The sequence below is a fragment of the Fukomys damarensis genome, unplaced genomic scaffold, assembly GCF_012274545.1.
Source record: "Fukomys damarensis isolate Sample0158 unplaced genomic scaffold, DMR_v1.0_HiC HiC_scaffold_23, whole genome shotgun sequence".
Taxonomy (NCBI): domain Eukaryota; kingdom Metazoa; phylum Chordata; class Mammalia; order Rodentia; family Bathyergidae; genus Fukomys; species Fukomys damarensis.
Window position 1 is genome coordinate 64,611,151 of NW_022900935.1, and position 23,689 is coordinate 64,634,839.

At 53.2% G+C, this 23,689-nt stretch overlaps 1 protein-coding gene and 1 long non-coding RNA gene across 5 annotated transcripts in view; one reads left to right on the forward strand and one right to left on the reverse strand.

The window, feature by feature from the left end:
- Positions 1-1,486: 1,486 nt before the first annotated feature.
- Positions 1,487-23,689, reverse strand: part of Ccdc57 (coiled-coil domain containing 57) — an 83,554-nt gene continuing 61,351 nt past the window's right edge. The window contains exon 21 of the mRNA XM_033767435.1: positions 1,487-2,055. Coding sequence (XP_033623326.1) covers positions 1,847-2,055 — 209 coding nt within the window. The 3' untranslated portion in view covers positions 1,487-1,846. The remainder of the gene's footprint in view (positions 2,056-23,689) is intronic.
- On the forward strand, positions 15,488-20,566 carry LOC104858438. Of its 4 annotated transcripts, none has more exons than XR_004518630.1 (3): positions 15,488-16,131; positions 18,347-18,531; positions 19,392-20,566. It is a non-coding gene; the product is annotated as an uncharacterized LOC104858438 (long non-coding RNA). The 4 variants fall into 4 exon arrangements; XR_004518632.1 differs by having other exon boundaries at positions 18,486-18,531; XR_004518631.1 differs by lacking the exon at positions 15,488-16,131 and adding an exon at positions 17,168-17,361 and having other exon boundaries at positions 18,486-18,531.

Genomic DNA, 23,689 nt, shown 5'->3' on the forward strand with positions numbered 1-23,689 from the left:
CCGTTGCTCCTGGGTGCAGCCACCCCCGGGGGAAGGGGGGATGCAGGCTGCGCATCCCGGAGCCGGCCCAGGAGCAGGGTGCGGCGGTGCGTCAGATTCCAGGCGGGGGCGTTGGGAACAAAGAAGCCACTGCCTCCTCTTATGGAGGCCTCGGGCTTTCGGCGCCCTTTCCCTCCCGATCTCCCTCGTGACTTCTACTCAAGGCTTGCCGAACTTTCGGAGTAAAAGCAAAACTGGCAACCCAAAGAACCAGATGAGCCCCGGTATTGGCTGGGCCACCTAGGGAGAGCGGGCCTGGGAGGCGTAGCCATCCTTGCATGCACCTCCTGCTCCAACCACCCACGTCCCAGGGCCAGTATGAGCCTGGCTGCTCTGCTCCTCTGCTCCCCTTTCTGCATCTGCAGGGCCCCAGCCTGGACAACCGACCCCTTTCCATGGGTGTCTTCGGGTCTGACAGGCTTTCCAGACTCCCTGGGCAGTTGCTCGTCAGTGGGCCTCTGCCCTCTGCGCTCTTGGACTCAGGTGGTGGCTGAGTCCAGAAGATGGACTAGTCCAGAGAGTAGCAGCTTGGGGCTCAATCTGAGGCTCTGAAGGGGAGCACTTCTGTGCTCTTCATACTCAGGAGGGCACAGGGCCAGGCCTCACCTCAGGAACACGCACCCAAAAGGGTAGTACTGGACCCCCCAAAGGTGCATCTGGCATCTCAGGGGCATCGATGGCCTGCCATTGTCCTTGTGTCCCCAGGTGGACATGTTAAAGACATCCACATAGCTGTTTGTCCGTTCACCTGGAGAAATGGATGATGCCAACTTTAGGAACACAGGGTGGTTGCAAGAGAGATTTGCAAAGCAATGTGACCTGGGCCTGTGACTTCTCAGCCTGCCTCAGTGATCTCGCTGGTGGTCGGACCCTCCCTGTGATGTTTACCTGGCCCTCAACTGCAAGTTAGGGCTCAGGGTACCCCCACCCCATGATCCTCCCAGAGGAGTTGTCAGTCGGGGTCAGAAAGGGCAGCGCTGCTGGAGGACACTCAGCAAGACTGAGGTCGCAACCCTCCCTGGGCTCTGCTGTGGGTTTGGATGTTGGGGGAGAGAAGGCCAAGCAAGGCCTCTGGGAGAACAGGCACAGGACAAGCCAACAGGACAGGGTCATTAATGGCCACTGGAGTGGAGTGCATATGTGGGAGTGTGGGGCGGGCGGGGTGAGCCTCATCATGCAGTGTTCTGGTAGGGAGGGTACTGTAGGTGTGTTCCTGTGGCACTTGACGTGACAGTGCACCCAGGTATGTTTCATCCCGGCAGGTGTCCTGCTCTGGGCATCCAGGTGGCACAGTGCTCCACTGTTGTCCTTTGCGGGAGATGAGTGTGGAAGGCACTGTTGTGGTCTGCTCTCCTGGGCTCACCCCTACCCACCAGCACCCAGCTGGGGGCCCCTGGGCAGGCCCAGTCTCTCACAAGACACTGCGGGACACACTTTGTGGGTGGCATTCTGCTCTTTATGCCACTAGACTCTGGGGAGGGCCACTGTCATGCCCCTGGCAGTGTGTGGCTGGCCATGGGTAGTGATGCAGGCAGGTGGCAGGGGCCAGGCCGGGATCGGGCATGCAGATCTGACGTGCCATGCCCGAGCAGGACAGATGGACACTGTGGCCATCAGATGAAGCAACAGAGGTTTTAATGGCTCTGTGGTGCCCCAGGGAGGCCGTCTCAGCAGCGTCCTGGGAGCCTCCTTTGCAGCTTATGGCCCCACTGCATGCCAGGTGTGCGCCAGCCTCTGACGTGCAGGGAAAAGCACAGTCCCAGCCCCAGACCCTTGTGGGGTCCTGTGCCTCACAGGGTGGAGAAAGTCAGTCCTTCACATTGTAGTTGCGGGTCCAGGAAGGCGGCTGGAAACTTTTAGGTCTTGCAGGACGAGAGCTGAAGGAGCTGCTAGGCCTGGCCCTCGACTGTGCTGCCATCTTCATCCCCTCAATAGCCAAGGTCTCCTGAAACCGCATTCTAACAGGGCTCCTGTCAGCTTCCTGGTGGCAGCGGGCTGCGCGAGGTGCTGGGGACTCTGCAGAAGAGAACGGACAGGGCACCATTAGGAGCTCAAAGGGGGCAGGCATGAGCCCAGAGCTGGGGTCCTAGTTGTGGATGGCTCTGGGCCTGGACCCCTTGCCCTCGTTTTCTTCATGTGAGCTATGCATGACCTTGCTTGAGGGCAGCTGCTATGTTGGGATCCTGCCCCACAACTCTGACACTCCAACCTCTGGCTCTGAAACTGCCCTTCCAAAAGGCTGCCGAGGCAGGAAGATGGCAAGTTCCAGCCAGCCTGGGCAACCTAGGACTTGGAGAGACCCTGTCTCAAAATAAAAAATAAAAGACAAAATGGCTAGGGATATAGCTCATCCCCTTCACACAGATGATGAAGGCTCTGGGTTCATTCCCCAGGCTAAGACTAAGTAAGTAAATAAAGCCCATGGTAAGGAGTGTGGTCAGAACAGGCCTGAAGGGGTCCTGACTTGCACAGGACCAGGGGTCTCTGCTCTGCTATCTTGAGCGTGTCGTGTGCAGTGCTCTGAGACTCCTCTGCCCAGGGAAGGGATCTAGAGACCCTGGGATGTGCTACGTGTGGCAAGGGTGGCCCTGGACAGGGGCCAGCCTGGGCAGTGGTCAGGGGCAGCCACTGAGCCCTAAGCTGCCCAGGCCCACAGGTGGTCACTTGGCCTAAGTGGCTGCAATGGGCTCCATGCTCACCCTGCTTGCACCCCTCTTCCCATCCTGGCTGCTGCTTGGCTGTCCTGTGGAGGCTTTCTGGGACACTGAGCACTGGGCTTCCTCACCCTGCAGGCTTGTCGGGGTCACGCCCAGACCCTGAACCCCTCTCCCCTTGCTGGGATGCCCCTGCCCACTGTCACAGGCTGTCCCACTGGTCGGTCTCCTCTTGGACCAGGTCTTGCTGTCACCACACTGACACTGGGCGATCACCTCAAAACAAGGCCCTGGCTGCCCCCCACAAAACGGAGGGACTGTGTGGACTTTACTGCTTTAATCATCTTGACAGCAGGCCTGGGGAGGGTCTTAAAAGTAAGGTTTAGGGAGAAGGGCGACAGGACCACAAGATTATCTGTTGGGGGTGAGCTGACACTGAAGGACAGGCCTGTACTGCCCACTTGGGGTGGGAAGGGGCAGGGACAGGGAAGCCCCAGGCCAGATAGGTGGCTTCTGAGCAGCCCCCAGAGCTGAGCTAACTCACACCCTCCTCAGCTGGGTCCAGAGGGGCCGGGGAGCCCTGCTTTGGAACCTCCAGGTTCTTTTGGGCCTTTCCTTGCAGTACCCTGGGACCAAGCTGTGGGAGGGCTACAGGGCAGAGGGTGGCCCAAAGGCTTGGAGCTGCACATGTTGGGCCCATCTGCCGGCTTGGACCTGTGCCCAGGGTTGCCTACCTGGTGCTGGTGTGAGGGCCAACCTGTAAGTAGCCTGTCTCCCCTCACCCACCTATGCTGCCCGCTGTGGGCCTCAGAGAAATTATGTGGATACACACCCTGCTGACAGGCCTGCACACTGCCTCCTGCCATCAGCCTGGTCTGCTCTGCCTGTGGCCCAGTGAAGGCCTTGGGAGTGTAGACTGAGGGCATGGGACAGAGCTTGCTGGTCCCCTTCACCTCGGGTGAGTCCAAAATGAGAGATCCCGGGTGCCTCCTCCTCCGTGAACGTTTTATAATCCCTGGGAGAAGGGCTGGCCACATCCAGTGGCCACATGCCCTCAGTTGCATCTCCTCTCCCGAGCCGGGCCTGCCCCAGGGCCATTGCCCAAGCCAGCTGCCTCCATGGAGTGGCATGAGTGCCAGCCCTGGACCTATCCCTGCCAGCCAAGTAACACGGTGAAGGCTGCCTGGGCTGTGAGGGCTCTGAGAAAGGCAGGAGAGCAGCGGGAGAGCTGTGCTGCCTGCCCCGGAGCTGGGGCGGCCCTGCCCTGGCTGCAGGCTCAGGTCTCAGCTGGAACTGTGGCCCTGGGCACAGGCAACAAAGGCCTGCCGAGCTCATGGTGGCTCCAGCTGTCCAACCTGTCCAGTCTCTCTGGGTTAGCTGCCCCTCCTCCCACACAGCCTGCTCCTCAGGGGACCCTCCCACCCCCCAGTGCCTACACACCAAGTTCAGTACTCCTCCATAGGACTATTTGTACCCAGGTCTTCTTTTTAATTTTTTTTAGCAGTGCCAGGGATTGAAAACAGGGCCTTTGCACCAAGCTACATGCTCCTTTTCCATTTAAAATGTTTTGAGATAGGGTCTTATGGTGCTGAATTGCCCAGGCTGGATTTGAACTTATGATCCTCTGATTCAGCCTCTCAGAGTACTGGGATTATAGGCATGAGCCACTACATAAGGTATGACCCACCTCTTTACATTCGTTCATTAATTTAGGTTGTTAGATTTGTTTGGTTTTGGTTTTTGGAGATAGGGTCTCACTATGTAGTTGAGACTGCCCTGGAACTCACTGTGTAGCCCAGGCTGGTCTTGAACTCACACTGACCCTCCTGCCTCAGCCTCCCGAGTGCTGGGATCACAGGTGTGTGCCACCACGCCCGCCTGAACCACCTTCTTATTAGTGCTTATAAATTCAATTATATTACATTCTCCACCCATCAAACCTTCCGAGGCTTCCTTCCCCTGCTGCTGAGTACAGCCCTAGCCTTAGCATGACCCAAAGGGTCAATGTGGACAGTGGACATGATCTTGTCCCACAGCCTGGGCCCTGAGTCTCCAGAATTTTCAACCCCCCCCCACAAGGCCCCATACCTGGGGTGCCACACAGGCAATGGCCTGCACCCCCACGCCTGCCCAGCACTGCCTCCCGGAGAAACCCCTAGTGCCGGGAGCTGGCGCTGAGCGCTCAGGGTAGGCTGGGCTGCATTCCCGGGCCCACTGTGCCCCTCACCTGCAACAAGCATCTCAGCAGCCTGGGGCAGGAGCACCTGAGGGTGTTGAGGGCAGAAAATGCCAGGGACTCTGCAGTGAGCACCCCCGACTCCCTCCGCCTGGCGCAGTGGGTGGCAGCGGGGCTTGGGCCCTGGGGAGATTGTGGCAGGACACGGCCCTGGGCAGGTGGACGCCAGTCCTGGAATGCCTGCTGGGCACTGAGTGTGCCGGGATGGGGGAAAGAGCCCCGGTCGCTTCCAGATGTGACTCACGAACGAGAGACTTCCACAGTGTCAGTTGCGGGCTCCAGGGCCACGGAGAAGCAGGCCTGGGCCAGCTGGGCCAGTCAGGCTTGGGGATGGCTGGGCTGTGGCACGGGGTGACACTGCCCCTTGGCTGAGGGTGGCTGTGGCAGAGGTGACACGTCCCCCAGGCTGCCCGACTTGCTCCAAACACCGTGGGCTACAGCCAGGCCAGAGGCCGCCCCAGAGATCACTCTCCAGAGGCCTGGCGATGGCCCTTTGGACCCCACAGGCTGGGCCTGCTCCCTGAGGGAGAGTCAGAGGCCAGCACGCCTGCGGCACGTGCGGGATGGCTGCAGGCTGCAGCTGGGCAGCGGGCCTAGGTTGGTGAGGCCAGGGGATGTGGCCAGTGCTACAGGGCGGGGCAAAGGCCACTGTGCAGGAGTGGGGCTCAGGGCTCCCATGCCCGTCTGCTGCCCCAGTCTGCCTCGGCCTCAGGGATGAGGGCAGGAGACCATGGGTGCTGGGTGTGGAAAAGCCCTGGGCAGATGAGAGGGCATAGCATGGAGATCAGCTTGGCCCAGCCTGGCACCGGGCACAGGGTGGGCCCACAGGTGGTGGGTGGGTGGAGGGGAGTGGCCGGCAGCCCAGAGACTCATGCTGGCTGGGTGGTGCACATGGCCTGAGGCCACACCCCCTGGTTTGGGAAGACACAGAGGCCCGAGCTGGGTCCTGCCTGAGCAGTCTCTGGGCCTGGGCCTGGAGGCCATCCTCCTGCCTCAGTTGCTGCCAGCTCCACTGTGCTCAGGATGGACAGTCCCAGCAGGCAGGAGGATCTCAAGTTCAAGGACAGCCTGGGCAATTTTTTTTTTAATTATTATAATTGACACAAGGACTCACTCACTATTTGGTTCAGGCTGGTGTCAAACTGTCAGTGATCCTCCTGCCTCAGCCTCCTGAGTGCTGAGATTACGCGTATGCACCACCACACCTGATCAGCCTTGGAAATTTAGCAATTTACCAAACTATGTCTCAAAATTTAAAAAAAAAGGCTGGGGATGTATCCCAGGGCCAAGGCCCTGGGTTCAATCCCTAGGAATGAAATCAAACACAAAGGCGGGGGGGGGATTTAGCTCAGTGGTGCTGCTGTCTGCCTTGCAAGCACAAGATCCTGAATTTGATCTCAAATACCAAAAAAAAAAAAAGGAGAAGAAAGAAAGAAATCAAACACAAAATATGATAACAGAAAATTGAAAATGAGAAAATAAAAACCAATTAGGCAAAAAAGGTCGTAAGAGGCAAGAACGCTGTATTTTGAGGTCCAGCTTCATAATGTATTGAGTAGCAAGTAACCGTGCTGCAGGAAAGGAGTGGCTGACGGGACCAGACCTGAGGGCCCAGCTGGGCCACAGGCAGAGGGTACCGAGCCTACGGGACCAGCCCTCGAGCCATCCGACCCGCAGAGGAGGTCGGACAGACACCACAGGTCAGGCCCGGAACCGGCGTGAACTCACAGCGAACACAGTGGCACCAGAACCAACCCCAGCCCCTCTGTCTCAGAACTGCATTTTGGACTGGGTTACCCTGACTCACGAACACTCCTTGGTTACATCAGGAAACAGTAACGTGAAGGTGTTCGATGGCACCAGAATGGGGAGTGGCAGAAAGGCCAGCGGGACAAGCCTTTGGCAGCAGAACCCGGACGTTACAGAGTTGAAGCCAAGGTCCAGGGAAAGGGGCCTCAAGAGTGAGAAGGGCGAGAGTGGACGGACCCCGACAGCCGCTGAGGGAGTCAAGGTCTGGCCTCTACCAATTTCAGGAGAAAGGGAGGGCAAACAGGCGCCCCGGGAGATGGCAAAGTCAGCGTTCCAAAGAGCAGTTCGAGCTGGGCACTGTGGTTCAAACCTGTGATTACAGCTACTTGGGAGGCTGAGGCAGGTGGTCGGCAAGTTCGAGGCTGGCCCGGGTGACACAGTGAGAACTTGTTTTTGGAGACCAGGCTGGCCTTGAGCTCACAGGGATCCGTCCTCGTGCCTCAGCCTCCCGGGCCCTGAGGTTACAGGTGTGCGCCACTGTGCCCACCGTCACGTAATGATGTAGGAAGCTTGAGAACAGGGCCAAGGAGCCACACAGAGGCTTCTGCCGGATCTTCAAGCAAACCAAGTTTTTCAGGAGCACTCACTTCTGCTCTTAATTATTTAGCAAAGTACAAAAAGAGTTAAAGCTGCCCAGGTCATTTTAGGAAGTTATTTTCCTTCCCAAAGCAGGTAACAACACAAGGAAAGAAAAATTACAGGGCTATTCAACTTACAGATATAGTTGCCTGCATTTAAAACATAAGCAAATCTAATGAAATTAGTATTCAAAAGAACACATCCACATCACGCACAGTCCACCTGGTGCTGTGGGCTGGTCCAACACTGCTCTGCTCCCCGGTTTCCTCATCCATCACCTCCGTGAAAAAAAAATGCTGTGTGATCTTTTCAGCACAGGCAAATACCAGATAAGGTATTTATCTGGTATCTGCCTATGAGGAAAACTCCTGGTAATTTGGGGATATAAAATAACTCTTTCCTTTGTGTGCATGCTGAGCACAGGCACTCCCACTGCGCTGCACCCCAGCGAAGGGAATCTCCTCACTTGATAAAGGTCTCATTGAGAGCGCACACAACGCGTAAGACAGGACGGCCACTGTCTCCTGCCGTTGCCATGGCTCCAGGGTGCAGGCCAATTCTGTGACGGCAGGCGTGGGAGGACCATGGCATGGCCTGCTTAGAGCTCGTGAGAGAGTGGCGGTCCCGATGGTACCGAAGCCATGACGCTCTGGGAAGAGGCAAGACAGCCCCAAGCCAGTTCACTGTCCATCTGCAAATAAAGTTTTATTTAAAGGAACAGAGCACACCCCCCGCCCCCAGCCAAAGAGTGTCTCAGTTAAGTTGGGGCCCTCTGGTTGCTGCTGCTGCTTCTCCCACCAGCCGCCTGCAGCCTTCCTTCAGCCTAGGATGGCCAGGTACACTGCTCAAGGAGCTGTGGTACTGGCCACAGTCCTCTGGACACCAAACAGCCTCATGAATCCAGAAAACAGAAAGGAGTTGTTCTGCACTCTTTTTATAAGTTGAGGGACTACCTTCAAACAAGACCTCAGTAGGACATGGCAGACCATGCCTGTAACCCTAGCTAATAGAGAGGCTGAGGCAGGAGGATATAGAGTTTGAGGCCAGCAGGGGCTACACACTGAGAGCCTATACCAAAAACACAAAACGCCTGGTGAGGTGGTGCTCGCCTCTGGTCCCAGAACTTTTGGAAGCTGAGGCAGGAGAACTGCAAGGTTAAACTGAGACTGTCTCAAAATTTAAAAAGTGGAAAAAGAGGCTGGGATTGTAGTCCAGTGGTAGACCATCCCCAAGTTTGATCCCCAGTAGCACAAAAAAGAAGACACTGAGCAGGCCTGGACAGGAGGGTGGGGCAGCAGCCGGCTCCCCAGCTGCTAGGGCTCCTGGGGGACAGGCGCTGCAGTAATGGCCTCCCTGAGGTCCCTAAGTGCCCAGGGGAGAGTAATTAGGCGGCCTCTGCAGCCTCCGCTCCTCTTGATCTGGCCCTACCAGGCCCTGAGACCCAGACCTCCTAGAGCAGGGCCATGTTTGTTATCACTGAGGCTCTAAAAGTTTTGCCGCCTCACTAGCAAGCATCTTTTGCAGGAAACTTCCCATAGTGTTTGGGTTTCTGCCATCAGTCTGGTTCCCCCCGCAGTCATTTTTAAACAGGGTGTGGTGACACACACCTGTAATTCCAGCACTCTGGGAGGCTGAGGCAGGAGGATTGCAAATTCCAACCCCAGTCTGAGGAATTTAGCCATTTTAGCCAGACGCTGGCCCTGTCTGCTGACCAATGGCAATCCAACTCACTGTTTTGTTTGTTTTTTTTTTTTTTGGTACCAGGGATTGAACTCGGATCCTTGCACTTGCAAAGCAGGCGGCGGAACCACTGAGCTAAATCCCTGGCCCCCCGACTCACTGTTGGTTTTGTTGTGTTTTGTTTTTTAGCCAGGGTCTCACTTCGTAGTTTTGGCTGGCCTTGAACTCACTATGTAGCCCAGGCTGGCCTCAAATTTGCATTGATCTTCCTGGCTCAGTTTCCCAAGTTCTGGGATCACCAGACACAAATAATGCTGACCTCATAAAGAATGGGGAATCTTGTCACCCTTTGTTTGTTTTTTAAAAGGCTTTGCTTTTTTTTTGGTCATGTTTTTTTCTTTTTGGTACCAGGAATCAAACTCAGGGCCTTATGCTTGCTAGGTAGGCACTGTGTCACTGAGCTAAATCCCTGACCCTTGTTTTTTGGTGTGTGTTTTCTTTTTTTGTTTGTGTGTTTGTTTGTTTTTGGTACCAGGGATTGAACTCAGGACCTTGCACTCGAGCAGCAGGCACAGAGCCACTGAGCTAAATCCCTGGCCCCGTATTTTGTTTTTTGAGAATCTTGCTATGTAGACCAGGCTGGCCTCAAATTCACTGTAATCCTCTTGCCTCAGCCTCCTGAGTGTTGGGACTATAGGCCTATAGTCTTTGCATAGGATCCTTAGCAAGGTCCTCTCTTTTGTTTGTGGTGTTCAAATGCAAAAAACAGTTTACTTTCTTAGTCTAAGAGGGAGGCAGCTAGTGAGGGGAAGGGTCTGGGAAAGGATGGGTGACTGGCCACAGGGATAAGAATTAAAATTGGAACAGCTGGCGAATAGAATAGGACTTCTCTTCCCCCAGCTGGGAATGCAGCCCTTCCCCACCAAGCTCCTGAGTTCCAAGAAATTTAAAATCCAAAATAACTAGTTTTGGCCAAGCGTGGTGGTGCACGCCTGTAATCCCAGCACTTGGGAGGCTGAGGCAGGAGGATTGCTGTGAGTTCCAGACCAGATACATAGTGAGTTCCAGGTGGGTCTCAACTACATAGTGAGACCCTGCCTAAAAACAAAAAACCCAACCAACGAACCAAACAAACAAAATAACTAGTTTTTTCCCCCCTCTAAAGTCCCAGTTTCCCGTAAACCCTACATTGTCAAGGACTGGGTTAGAAGCCTGAGTGCAGCTGGTTCACACAGCCACCCATTCTAGTGGCCACTAAGCATTGAGCAATTCCTGGGATCCACTTATCTGTAAGTGGCCTGGCTGAGAGCAGTGCGGCCACCGCTGGGCCCCTCACGGAAACCCAGAGCTGCTCTAATCTCTGTTCAAGCCCTGCCCTCCCCAGCCTCACCCTGGTCTCTGTGGCTCAGTGGTGCTTGCCTTCGGGAAGACGCGTACTGTCTGTCTTGCCACGAGTCAGCCTTTTTTTGGCATCATATATTTGTTATTTTGGGGCCTTCACAGTGAGCTACATCCTCAACCCCTTTTCAATTTCTGAGACAGGGTTTCGCTAAGACAGAGTTTGCTTCAGCCTCTTAAAGGGCTGTGATTACAGCTGTGCCACACCACATCTGGCAGATAAACTGCTTATTCTGACGTTTAGCTTTTTGGGTTTTCAGTATATTTTGATATTTATCTTGAACTAGCTGGATGAGTCAATCTGAATCACAGTCCAGTTCCATTGTTCTCCTGTATTATTTTTCTCATTTCTTTAATTCTTTAGTCTTTGGGTTTAATTTGTTTTTATTTTTCTGACTCCTTAAAGTGGAAGTGTAGATTACTGACTTTATTTATTTATTTTTGGTGTTTTGAGACAGGGTCTCACTATGTAGTCCAGGTTGGACTTGAACTTACTACGTAGCCCAGGCTGGCCTCCAACTCACAACGACCCTCCTGCCTCAGCCTCTCAAATGCTGGTATTACAGGCATGCACAACCACACCTGGGAGTTCATTGATTCTAGACCTGTCGTCTCCCTATACAAGCGTTTTTGTTCTGCTTCTGATAACAGTGTCTTGAGTATGATACAGCCCAGGCTGGCTTCAAACCCTCCATCCTCCTGCCTCAGCCTCCAAAGTGCTGACATTAAGTCACCATGCCTGGCTTCATAGGTATAAAAACCAAACAACAAAAAGAGAAAAACAAAACAAAATACAAAGCATTAAAGGCATAAATTTCTAGGCACTGCTTTGGGACTTGCTCTTTGACCCAGGGATTATTTAGAAGTATTTTACTTTGAAAATATTTGGAGCTTTTTCTAGGGATCTTTGTTACTGATTTCTAATTAAATTCTTTTGTAGTCAGGAAACATATTCTGTGCGATTTTAATCCTTTAAATTGACTAAGGCAGGTGTCGTGGCACCCACCTATAGTCCCAGCACTTGGAAGGCTGAGACAGGAGGATTGCCACAAGTTCAAGACAGCCCGAAATATATAGCAAGACCTTGATTCAAAAGAAGGAAGCTCACAGGCATTGGAAGGAGAGCATGGCAGGCAGGGTCTGGGTGGCTCACAGTGCAGTCCGCCTGTCCTAACTGGCCACCTGTGCTCCCATCACTGGCTGAGTGTAGCATGAGCCCAGAATCAGAGCTGCTTTTACAGACAGAAGAGCCCCCTCCCCTCCAAAAAAGCAGAAACAAAACAACAAAAAGGTCATTTCAAAGTTACTTTCCCTGTGAACAGGGACAGGCAGTCAGAAAAAGAATGGAGTGGTCAACAGCGGGTTACGTCAGGTTAGCGTCTCTGAAGGGCTGGGGGCAGAGGTGGCTTGGTTAGGGTGCCCAGAGCACCTGCCCTGAGTAACCCGCATCTATGGCAGGCAGGCAGAATTAGGTTCAGGGCAGGACTCTGGCTTCAGTGACTCCATCTGGGGCCAGTGCGGGAGCTTCGTCTGTAAGAGGCCTCCCCTGGACATAGTGACGCACACCTGTGAACCCAGGAACTGGGAGGCTGAGGCAGAAGGAACTCAAGTTTAAGGCCAGCCTGAAGGACAAAAACAAAACAAAATGGCCTCTTGTAAATTCCGTTTTTTTGTTTGTTTTTCCGTTTTCTTTTGATGGTTGTGGTACTGGGGTTTGACCCCAGACCCTTTGAATAGAGCTATGTCACTAGCACTTTTGGGGGGTGGATATAGTCCAGGTTGGCCTTAAACTATTTAGTCTGGAGTAAATAGTGAGCTTGTGATGATCCTCCTGTCTCAGCCTCCCAAGTGTTCTGATTACATGGCTTAGTAGGGTCTCCCTAAACTGCCCAGGCTGGGTTTGAACTTGTGATCCTTGTGCCTCACCCTCTCAAGTGCTGAGGTCACAGGTGTATTTCACCAGGCTCCGTTCATTGTGCAGTTTTATTCTGTACAAGTGTGGGCTGGTATTCAGGAGAAAAGTCAGAAAAGCTCCTCAGCCAAGAGAGGCAGCACATGCTTGGGAGGCTGAAGCAGAAGAATTGCAAGTTCGTGCCCAACCTGAGCAATTATTTTAAAAAAGCATTGGGAACATAACTCAGTGCAAAGGCCCTGGGTTCTGTTCCTGGTACTGCAAACAAAAGAAACTCCAGAGAAGCCCCATGTGGACCCATGGGGTGCTCTTCTACTTCGCCAGCCTCTGGGCAGAGGGCTGATGCTGGACCTGTGGCCCAGTTTTCTGCATGTATATGGGGGACACCAAAGTCTGGTCCTTATAAACACAGCTTGGCAAAGGCAGAAGTGGGTGCCAGCCACTTTGTGGCCTTAGAATAAACAGCACTGAAAAGCCAGCCAGCTGGGTTATTTCTTAACGTATTTGCTTTGTTTCAAAAGTCACTTCAACAGAAGTTGCTTTCCTGAGAGGAGTGGTCCTAGCGCTTTCAAGAGCTAAGGGAGACCAGCTTGGCGTCCCCTTCCTGAGGGCCTGTGTGGCTGGCCTGGTCTCTGGGCCAGCTACCCCTGTCCTGGGCTGTCCTGAGGCTTTGCACTCTTGCCCCGGCGTCTTCCAGCCAGGCTCCTGACCTGAAGGGAGACCTCCAAAAAAGCAGCGTGGCACACAGTGTCCCTGGGCTGCTCCCTGGGAGGCACACGCTGCTCCCAAGCCAGCCCTCTGGAGTAGTTTCCATCTGCTCTGGTCAGAGTGCGTCACCGCTCTTTCATTACCGTCTACCCTGCTCTCCTGCGCTCACCCAGGGTTTCACAAGTTTCCCTAGAGGCCAGGTGGCGGTGGCAGGGACTTCCTGGTGTTCAGCAAGATCACAGGAGGCCGCTGCTATGGTCAGGCTCCGTCCTGGCTGGTGGGCTGGACACCCACATGGTGTCCCTCATGCCACAGCCTGTCCCCTCACTGACCACCACTCTCTGTCGACCTCCCAGAACCCAGGACAGAGCGGCGATCGCCACATACCCTTGAGGCCAGCGACCATCACTCTGGGGCTCAACCTCTCAGGAAGGAGCCCACTGTCCCGGCCCCACCTGGACCACGAAGGTCACCGGGACCAGCTGCCTTTTGCTCTTGCTTCTCCTTCCTGCTTTCCTTGGCCTCTATGAAACTGGCCTCTCTGTTGGACACTTTACTTCCTTATTTTTCTTTCTTTTTTCTTCAGTACTACGCTGTGCATCATACCCCGTTACTCCTCTCTCTGGAGCCCCCTTCCCCCGCCTGGTTCCTCACCCTCCCACAGTGCAGGAGGGCAGGCTGGGGCTTGAGCCTCAGATCCAGTTGGGATCCGTCCACTGGATCGTCATGATTTTGTCCTCTGATGCTGGTTGGGGGGTAAGTGGAGAAAAGGGTGTTGAGGCCCTGTGGGCTGTATTTATGCCTCTGGGCTCCAGTGTGGGCAGATGAGTCTCAGACGACTGTTTTGAGGGCCACTGGTCCAAAGCAGCCCCCCAGGAGAGGACCCGGAGACCCCAAAGTGACACCTGACCCTGGAAGTGGATGGATGAGCTGGGTCCTTAGGAAACAGGACAGGACCCTCTCAGGGACAAGAGATGGGGATTGTGGGGTCCCCCTCCCAACACTGAGGGCTGAACCTCTACGCTAGTACCCCGTTCTGGTTTGTTTTTGTTTTTGGTACCAGGGATTGAACTTGGGACCTTGCGCTTGCGAGGCAGGGGGCAGCACCACTGAGCTACATCCCCGGCTCTATTTTTTGCTTTTGTTTTGTTTTTTTAAATTTTTAAATTAATTAATTATTTATTTTTTTTGGTACCGGAGATCGAACTCAGGTCCTTGTGCTTGCAAGGCAGGTGGCGGAACCACTGAGCTAAATCCCTGGTCCCGTTTTGTTTTTCTTTTTAGATAGAGTCTTGCTATGCAGTTCAGGCAGACCTCAAACTCAGGGGAATCCTCCTGGTTCAGCCTCCCAAGTGCTGGGATTACAGATATGAGCCATCATGCCTGGCATCTCCAGGTCTTACTTTGTTTATATATTTAGAGACAGGGTCTCACTTCGTAGTTCTGGCTGGCCTTGAATTCAACTAGGTAGCCCAAGCTGGCCTTGCACTCATGGTGATCCTCCTGCTTCATCCTTCTGAGTGCTGGGATTACAGATGTGCATCACTATGACTAGCTTTATTCTTTATTTTGAGGCAGGGTCTCACTAAATTGCCTAGGCTGGGCTTACTTGAACTTTGGATCTCCTGCCTCAGCCTCCTAGAATAGAGAGATTACCAGCCTGGTTGCCTCCTGTGTTTCTTGGGGAGCAAAGGGCAGCAGGACCTGAGTGGCTGGTCACAAACACTTTGCCTAACAATGTATGGAATGTGTCCTTCCCTTTTATCTAGTTTTTTCTCTCTCTCTCTCTCTCTCTCTCCCTCTCTCTTTTAAATAGCAATACTGGTGATTGGACCCAAGACTTTTGCACTGAGCTACATTCCCAGCCTTTTTAAAAAAAATTGTGAGCGGCTCTGCCACCTGCCTTGCAGGCACAGGGTTTCGCTGTGTCTGAGTCACTAAGTTGTCCAGGTGAAGATCAAATTCTCAAGGCCCCCCACCCATCTTACAGAGGTGCCTTGATGTCAGGGGCACCGGGATGCCTCAGGGTGAAGACAGCAGTGACTCACGTGTGTACAGGGAGCAAACCCCCTAAAACGTAAGGGAAAACTCCCAAACTCCCGTACTGTGACCCACCGGGAGAGCAAGACTCCAGCAGCCCTGAAGCACCTAAAAAGCCAGCCCTGCTCTGGAGCTAACAGGCCAGGCTGACTGCTACTCTGGCTCTTCCCTTGTGCTCTAGTCCCTTCCCATTTTCTCTTCCTTCACAGTGAAAAGCTTTTCATGTTTGTTTTGAGACAGGCTCTTGCTGTGTATCCAGGCTGACCTCGATCCTCCTGCCTCAGTCTCCTGCATGCTGGGAGGACAGGCGTGCATCTCCATGTCTGGCTCATTAACGCTTTTGCATGTTCTGTGTTTTATTTTGTGGTCTCCTGAACAGCCTGTGTCACTGGGGCTTCTGAGGTCCACGCAGGGCACAGCATCCATGTGGGGAAGAGGCCACAGCACTGGGCGGGACCTCTGGGTCCCAGTCCTGGTGCTCCTGTGCTGCCTGTCACCTCCTGATCACTGCCTCTTCTTTGCCAGGAGCTGCCCATGGGGCCACTGGGTGCTGCCAGCTGCTTAAAGCTGTCCCATGACTCCACACAGAATTAGCTCCTGTAGCCTGCACACAGCCTGCACCGGCCCAGATCTTGTCGACTTAATTAGCTATGGACATTTTTTATGGCTTCTCTAGGAATAGAAAGATCTGCTTACTCCTCTTACAGGGTCAGGAAGGAGCAGCCCTGCAGGTGTCAAAACCTCTAGCGGCTGTTTGGCCGCCCACCTGCTACCTCAGGCCACTGTGTCCTTTGCTGCTGCAGCAAGGGCTTGAGCCTGGGGTCAGGGCTGATTCAGACCCGGACCCCACTAAGCAGTGGCTGTGTGACCTCCAGCCTGCGTAGGGGCCAGCAGGCGCCATGGAGAAGCCCTGGGCCACGGGAGCCCACATCTGCGTCACGTGACCGGGACAGGGGGACTCTCAGTCAGGCTGCATGGAAGCTGGTTGTTCTGTTCTGCTTTAATCCTGGATCATCAGATAAGAGAAGGCTGGAACGGCGTTGTCACACAAATCTGCACAGGAAGCTTCTGATTGTGTAAGTGGGGTTTCTACAGCAACTTTATAGCAGCAGCATACAGTGCTTTTATTTTAACACAGCATGCAAGCTGTTCTTTCCCAGGACTGGTGGTGGAACCCAGGGCCTTTCTACTTCTGCTTTTAGTGAGATGGGGTCTCAGATGCTGCCCAGGCTGGGCCTGAATTTGGGATTCTTCTGCCTCAGCCTCCCAGAGTGCTGTGATCACAGGCATTTTCACTGTGCAAACTTTTTTTTTTTTCTTTTTGATACCGGGGATCGAACTGCACTTACAAGGCAGGCAATGTGCAAACTTGTTAAAAGAAACATTTCAAAATTTCAGGGAAAAGCTACGGTAATTTTCAAAAGAACAAATTAAAAAGCGAAGCAACATTCACACTGTTCTTCACCCCCTTTTCTTCCCAAGCCAGCTCTCAGTGAGACAGTTCGGTGGAGGGTGGGCTGGTAGAAGCCTCAGGGAGAGGGCAGCTCCTCTCTTCCCCTGCCTGCCTCCTGGCCTCAGCTGGGTGCCCTCCCCTCAGGAGCCTCCCCTGACCCTCCGGCCCCAGGACGCCCTTCTCCCTCCTGCCCACACCCACTCTGTCCTGCCCGCCCCTCTGGGACTCCCGGGAGTGGATTGCAGGTTGGCGCTGGGTTCTGGCCCGTTTCCACTAGAAAAAGGGACCTCAGCATTTCCAGCCTTGGCTTGCAGGCCCGGGAGGAGGGGGTCCTCCCAAGCCTCAGGGCTTGTTGGGGGGCACAGCTGCCTCTTTGCCAGCGCCTCCCCTCCCTTCAGAGTACCTTCCTTCCGGCGGCTCAGCCCCAGAAGTCAGAGGAGCCTACCTGCCTATCTTTCCAGCTCTCTTAGTCACCTGTGAAAGGAGCAAACGGACCAAAAGCAAAAAGTGGGGAAAGAAGCTCCTGCCAGGGCGGGGAAGAGCGGAGCCTGGCACTGGCAGCCAGCAGGGGCGCCCGGCCAACTCTGAGGGAAGTTTGGTAACACTTCTCGCAACACAGGCTACCCACACTTTGACCCAGCTATTTCCTTCTAGATAGCTATCTGCCGCAGATTCCCAGTAGAGCACCACCCTGGGGCTGGCTGTCCACGCCAGCGGTCAGGACCGCGAGACCAGGGAGCCGCGAGTCCGCAGCAGATGCAGAAGCGGTCCACCCCCGACGCCGAAGGGAGGAGACGGAGCCTGGGAGGCTCCCGGGCGGCCGTGGACCCTCGCCGCTGGAGGCAGTCCTGGGGTCGGGCGCAGCACAGGGTCGGGGGGGGGCCTCCGAGGGGAGCAGCACCCTCAGGGGTGAACGGGTCTGCTCCTACGGCTGCCCGCCTAGAGGGGAGAGGGGCGTTTCTTGGTGAGTGAGGTGTTGGCAGCCCTGGCCGGGTCTGTGGGCCCCAGGTGCATGAGCCGGTCAGAAGCAAGTGACCTCTGTTGAAGGTCATCCTGCCACCCTGAGCTATATCTCCAGCCTTTTAAATTTTGTTTCAGTACTGAGGATTGAACCCAGGCCTTCTTCCCTCTGAGCTCCATTGCCCAGCGCTTTGAATGCATTGTTTTTACTTTGCGACAGGGTCCTGCTAGGTTGCTAAATTGCCTGGCCTGGGCTCAAACTTGCAGTCTTCCGGCCACAGCCTCCCAGAGCGCTGGGATTACGGGTGTGCTTCTCCATGTTTGGCCTTATTTTATTCTGAGATAGGGTCTCACTAAACTTATTATTATTATTATTTTTTTTTGGCACTGGGGATCGAACTCAGGACCTTGCGTTTTTGAGGCAGTAGGAGGAACCACTGAGCTAAATCCCCGGCCCTCAAACTCTTAAGTAGCTGGGGTTACAGGCTTGCAGCATGGCACTGTCAGCCTGGATTATTTGGGGTGTAAAAATAACTATCTTAAAAATGTGGTGCTGCCACCTGCTTTGCAAGTGCAAGGTCTTGAGTTCAATGCCCGGTAACAGAAGAAAACAAAACAATACAAAATGTGTGATTTCTTCCCTCACACCCAAGTTAACCTGCTCCAGCCATTTGCAAATACTCCGTTCTGCTTCTGTGTATCACATGGGTGGATTCCGAGTTGGGCAAACCACCTCCCTGCCCCGCTCTTTACTGCGCCTCCCCGGGAGGAGAAACCACCTCGCCACGCAGACTCCCCTGAGCGCGCAGGGCTGTTTCAGAACTGTCCTCCTTGTGTGAGCACTGCCTCTTTTATTTTTTAAATTTTTTTGGTACTAGGGATCGAACTCGTGACCTTACGCTTGTATGGCAGGCGGTGGAACCACTGAGCTAAATCCGGGGCCCAGCATTGCCTCTCTTGATGTTGATTTCTGGGCGGCTACATCTTGCCAATTACTTCCTCCCCTACACTTTACAGCTATAAACTTGGAAACCCACCTTTGGCTTCCCTAGAAATCCACCAAGTAAGTACCTGCAATTTGCAGCAGCCCCAGTGCCTGCCCTGTCCCCCAGGCAGTGCACATGGCAGCCTGAGGCGAGGGCCAGGAGCGAGCCAGCCAGCGGGGACTGCCCCTCGGTGTGGAGGGGAGAGACACAGGCTGGAGGCGAGAGGGGCTGTGGGGACCCTGGTCTCTGACCTCCCAGAGCAATGGCGCATCTGGAGTGCAGCTCACAGACTGATGTCTGAGGCTCCTCTGGCCGCATGGTGTCCTACATGTCAACGTGATGAGGCCAAATACCTCCTCCTGATCAGAGATTCTGCCACCTTTGTCCCCCAGAATGGTCTTCAAGGTTTTACAGAAAGATTCTTATGAACTAGGGGCAGGGAACAGCCCTGTAATCCTAGTACTAGGGAGGCTGAGGCAGGAGGACTGCAATTTTGAGCCCAGCTGGGGAAACAGAACCTTAGTGAGACCCCGTCTCAGAAAGAAAAAGCAAGCAAGCAAGCTGGGTATAGTGGTGCAAACCTGTAATCCCAGCACTTGGTAGTCTGAGGCAGGAGGGTCGTCACAAGTTCAAGTCTAGCCTGGGTTACATAGTGAGTTCAAGGCCAGTTTGCACTGTACAGCAAGACCCTGTCTCAAAACACCAAAGAAGAAGGGAAAACAAAAAATGTAAAAAGGGGTGGGGTGTAGTTTGGTGTGAAGGCAGGCCTTAGGATCAATCCCTAGTACCCACCCCTCCGGAGACACTCAAGGGTAATTCAGACCCCTGGGTCGCACGGACAGGCCCATGTCTCCTCAGAAGGATGGTAACATCTTTCCTAGGGAGAACCAAAGCCTCACTGGTGAAAGGCGTCTTCCAGCTTTATTTTGTTTTGCAGTACAAGGGACTGAACCCAGAGGCACGACAACCCTGCTGGTGATGCTCATCTCGAGATGGGGGTCTCCCTGTGGCCCAGGCCGGCTTCTCCCTGCAACCTCCCACTTCTGGAGCCGCGTTTCAGCCCCAGGGGCCTCTGGGGCCCACGTGCAGGACCTGGCAGGGGCACAGCCTGTGCTCGGGCACTGTCCCTGCGCTCTTCTCTGTGTGGTGAGCCGCCCGAGGCTGTCCTGTGACTCGCGCCTGCCTCCATGCGCATCCTCAGTGGCCACACACTGCCTCTGCCCTGCTGCAGCCACAGGGTGGGTGCTCCGTGGCCCATTGTGCGCCCTCCTGTGGGGCAGCCACTGCCCTCCCAGCTCCGCTTCCTGGCTCTGGCTCCGCTTGCCAAGGCTTTTCACAAACCCCCTCTGCCAGCCTCCTCCCTGCAGGCTGTGGTGGGAATCTGTGGGTAACTGGCTTTGCACCCAGGGCCAAGCTAGACCCTGTCCATCACCTGTCCAGTGCTCCTGCCTGACGCCCTCCCCTCCTCTCTCTTCCAGTACTGGGAGTGAACCCGGTATACAGCAGCCCCGCTTTGATTTTGGTTTTTTGGGACTAGGTCTCACTATGTCGCTGAGTTGCCCAGGCTAACTGACTGGAGAGCCTCCTGCCTCAGTGTCCTAGAGTCCCGGAATTACAACTGTGTGACTCCACAACCAGCTCTTTTCAGGGGTGTCTGTGCAGGGGAGGAGGGGCTCTCCCTCAGGGCCAGGCACGGTCGTGACTTCACAAAAGACCCTGGGTTTCCCCCATCCCGGCTCACCCTGCGGCTCGCCCATCAGCACACAACCTGTGTCTGACCCAGGAGTCTCGCCAGTATGCACGTGGCTGCCACAGGTGTGACAGGTTCACCTTTCCGGTGCCCAGCCACGGCCATGCCCTGTCCGGGCAGCAGTCCTAACCTCACCACTCCCGTCTTCCCCAGCATCTGGCGCTGCAGCTCTCTCCGATGTGGTCTTCAGAGGGCTGCTCCAGCAGAGGCGCTCAGAGGCCTCTCCGCTAGAGGCTGTGCAGCAACCCTGCCACTCCACAGACACCAGTGACCTCCGCCTGGGAGAAACGAGGCCTTACTCTGGGAGGCTGGGGCAGGAGGATCATCTTGAGTTTGAGGCCAGCCTGGGCTACACAGTGAATGCAAGGCCAGCCTGAGTTACAGTGAGAACTTGTCTCAAAAAAACAAACCAAACCAAACAAACAAAATATATATATATGATGCAGGCGAGGTATTTGTCCCAGGGCCAGTGATGAGAAGGCAACTGAGACACTTTCCTTGACTTCTCTGAAGAACCCCAGTTGATCACAATTCCCCTTTACCACTTTTTCTATGAAATACACCCAGCGTGCACAAAACATGCTCATCACACGTAGATATTTAAAGGCCAATAAAAATAAATAACTTAAACGATAAGCAAATGCCCATGTTCCTCGTCCCCGCGCCCCCACTGCTGGAAAGGTTTCTGGGGTGGGGCGGCAGGGCCTAGCAGCCGGCTCTAGGGACCCTGCTCCCGCCAGCCCAGCCCCACTTCTCTGGAAACCCGGCTCCACTCTGGGGCTCCCTACCCTTCTGGGCACCTGTGCTTCTGTTGGGGCCCAGGAGGCACAGCAAACACTGATGCCTCTCCCACTGGATCCCGGCCTGGCTCACAGAGCTCCGCCACCTGGTCTCTGGGCAGAGGCGGGGACACCCACACCCGGGGTGCGGACAGATGCTGGGGGACAGGATCACCCTTCTCCCTCCCACCTGAGGTGGACCCTGGGTTTTGCCAGCTGTCTTCTGAGCTACTTCACAGCTCGACAGAGGCATGGGGTCACAAAGGGTCAGCACCTAGCGCACAGTCAGGCCCCAAACTCTGAGCTGAGGGACCCACTACTAACCTGCCTGCGCTGTGTGCACTGAGTGACAAGCTAAGCACTTAGACTAGTGGCTTATCAGAAACACAAGCCAGAGTTTATGTGCAGCCAGCACATTTTAAATGTGAGCAATTAAGGCCCTGAAAAGTTTCCTACAAGAAGCTCTGTTAAAAATAAATTTGGAGCCAGGTGTGGTGGCACACACCTGTAATCCCAGCACTCAGGAGGCTGAGGCAGGAGGATCACTGCGAGTTCGAGACCAGCCTGGGCTACACAGTGAGTTCCAGAGCAGTCTGAACTACATAGTGAGACCCTGTCTAAAACAAACAAACAAACAAACAAAATAAATAAAATAAGTTGTGGGGGGCAGGATTTAGCTCAGTGGTTCCAGCGCCTGCCTCACAACCACAAGGACCTGAGTTTGATCCCTGGTACCAAAAATAAATAAATAAATAAGTTTGGGAGGGGCCTGGGATGCTGCTGTCTGCCTCGCAAGCCTGAGGTCCTAAATTCAATCTGCAGTACAAAAAAAAGAGAAAAAAAAAAAAGTTTGGGAGAAAAAAATTATCCAAGAGACTACAAGGAGACATTTGGAAAGTAAAAAAAAGGTAAACAAAACCAAATTTAGACAAATTTACTTCTGTTTACAGACCACCAGCCCGCAGTAGCTCAAACTCCAATTGATACCACTGGAAAATAAAAACACAGATGTTGATATGTTTAAGAAATTAGTGGGATAAATGGGGCATGGAGGCGTATGCCAGTAATCCAGCACTAGAAGGCTGAGGCAGGAGGATTGCTGCAAGTTAGAGGCCAGACTGGGCTACATAGTGAGAACTTGTCTCAAAAAACAAAATAAAACAGAAATGGGTGGGATAAACCAGGCGTGGCGGCACACATCCTAAGTGGGCAGGCCTGTAACCTCAGCATTGGGAGCTGAGGCAGGAGGATCACCATAAATTCAAACTCAGTATGTGGTACACAGTGAGTTTAAGGCCAGCCTGAACTACATAGTGAGACATTGTCTAAAAAACAAACAAACAAATTGGTGGGACAAATGAGAAGCATGAGTCTTAAAAATTTAAACAGTAGATAAAAGTGTTATAGGCTGGGCACGGTGGCACACGCCTGTAATGCCAGCACTTGGGAGGCTGAGGCAGGAGGATCGCTGTGCATGTGAGACCAGCCTGGGTTACATAGTGAATTCCAGGTCAGTTTCAACTACATAGTGAGACCCTGTCTCCAAACAAACAAACAATGAAAACATATGAAAGTATCACAGAAAATCCATTATTCTGTATAATTAATATGTTCTAATAAAAATAATATTTTAAGGGGCCAGGGATTTAATTCAGTAGCACTGCAGCTGCCTTGCAGGTGCAAGGTCCTAAGTTCAATTCCCAATACTAAAAAAAAAAAGTAAAAAAATTATATTTTAATAGAATCAACAGTGGTTCGACTGCCTGCCTCTCAAACACAAGGTCTTGAGTTCCATCCCTGGTACAAAAAAAAAAGAAGAATCACCAGAAGAATAAAAATAAAGACTACAGCTTAAAAACAAGCCAAAGAAAATGGAAAACACAATCTTTCCAAAAGAAAATATGAGAAAGTAAAATAAAAAAAGAAAGCTAAATAGAAAATACAAAATAAGATGTCAGAAAAAAACACTAATAAAAGAAGACTTCCAATAAATGAGAATACATCAAACTATCAAAGAAAAACAGACTTTCAGAGTGGAGTAAATCAGCCAGATGTACTACTGCACTAGATTTTCCATTTTCCTTTTCATTTCTCTCTGGCTCTCTTTCTCCCTCTGCCCTAGGGATGGAACCCAGGTGTCTGCACTAAGATAGATCCCAGCACCTGTAAAATTTTTTCCTTGAGACAGAGTCTCATTCACTGAATTGCCCAGGCTGGATTTGAACTCTGGATCCTCCTGCCTCAGCCTCCTGAGTGCTGGGACTATAGGCATGCATCACTGTACCCCACATGGAATGGGTATTTCTTTGGTCACACTTATCAGAACACAGGTAGATTTCTGATCTGAGGTGACACCATGAGGCTAGAATTCCTCTGCTGTTCTTCCTGGGATTACTGTAGATAGGCAAGTTAATTATATATATATAAATATATATATATTTTTTCTTTTGGTACTGGGGATTGAACTCAGGCCCTTGTGCTTGCAAGGCAGGCAGCAGAACCACTGCCTAAATTCCCAGCACTAATTAGATATCTTGTAGGCAGTTGGACAGGGCTAGCCTTTGAGGAACCAACTTAGAGGACAGATGATTGAAACAAATTCACTCATTCACTGAAGGCCAGCATAGTAAAAGAAAAGAAACTATCAAACTCACAGACTTCCCCTCAGGATGAATAGCAGTGATTGATATTCTAATAGGTATCAGT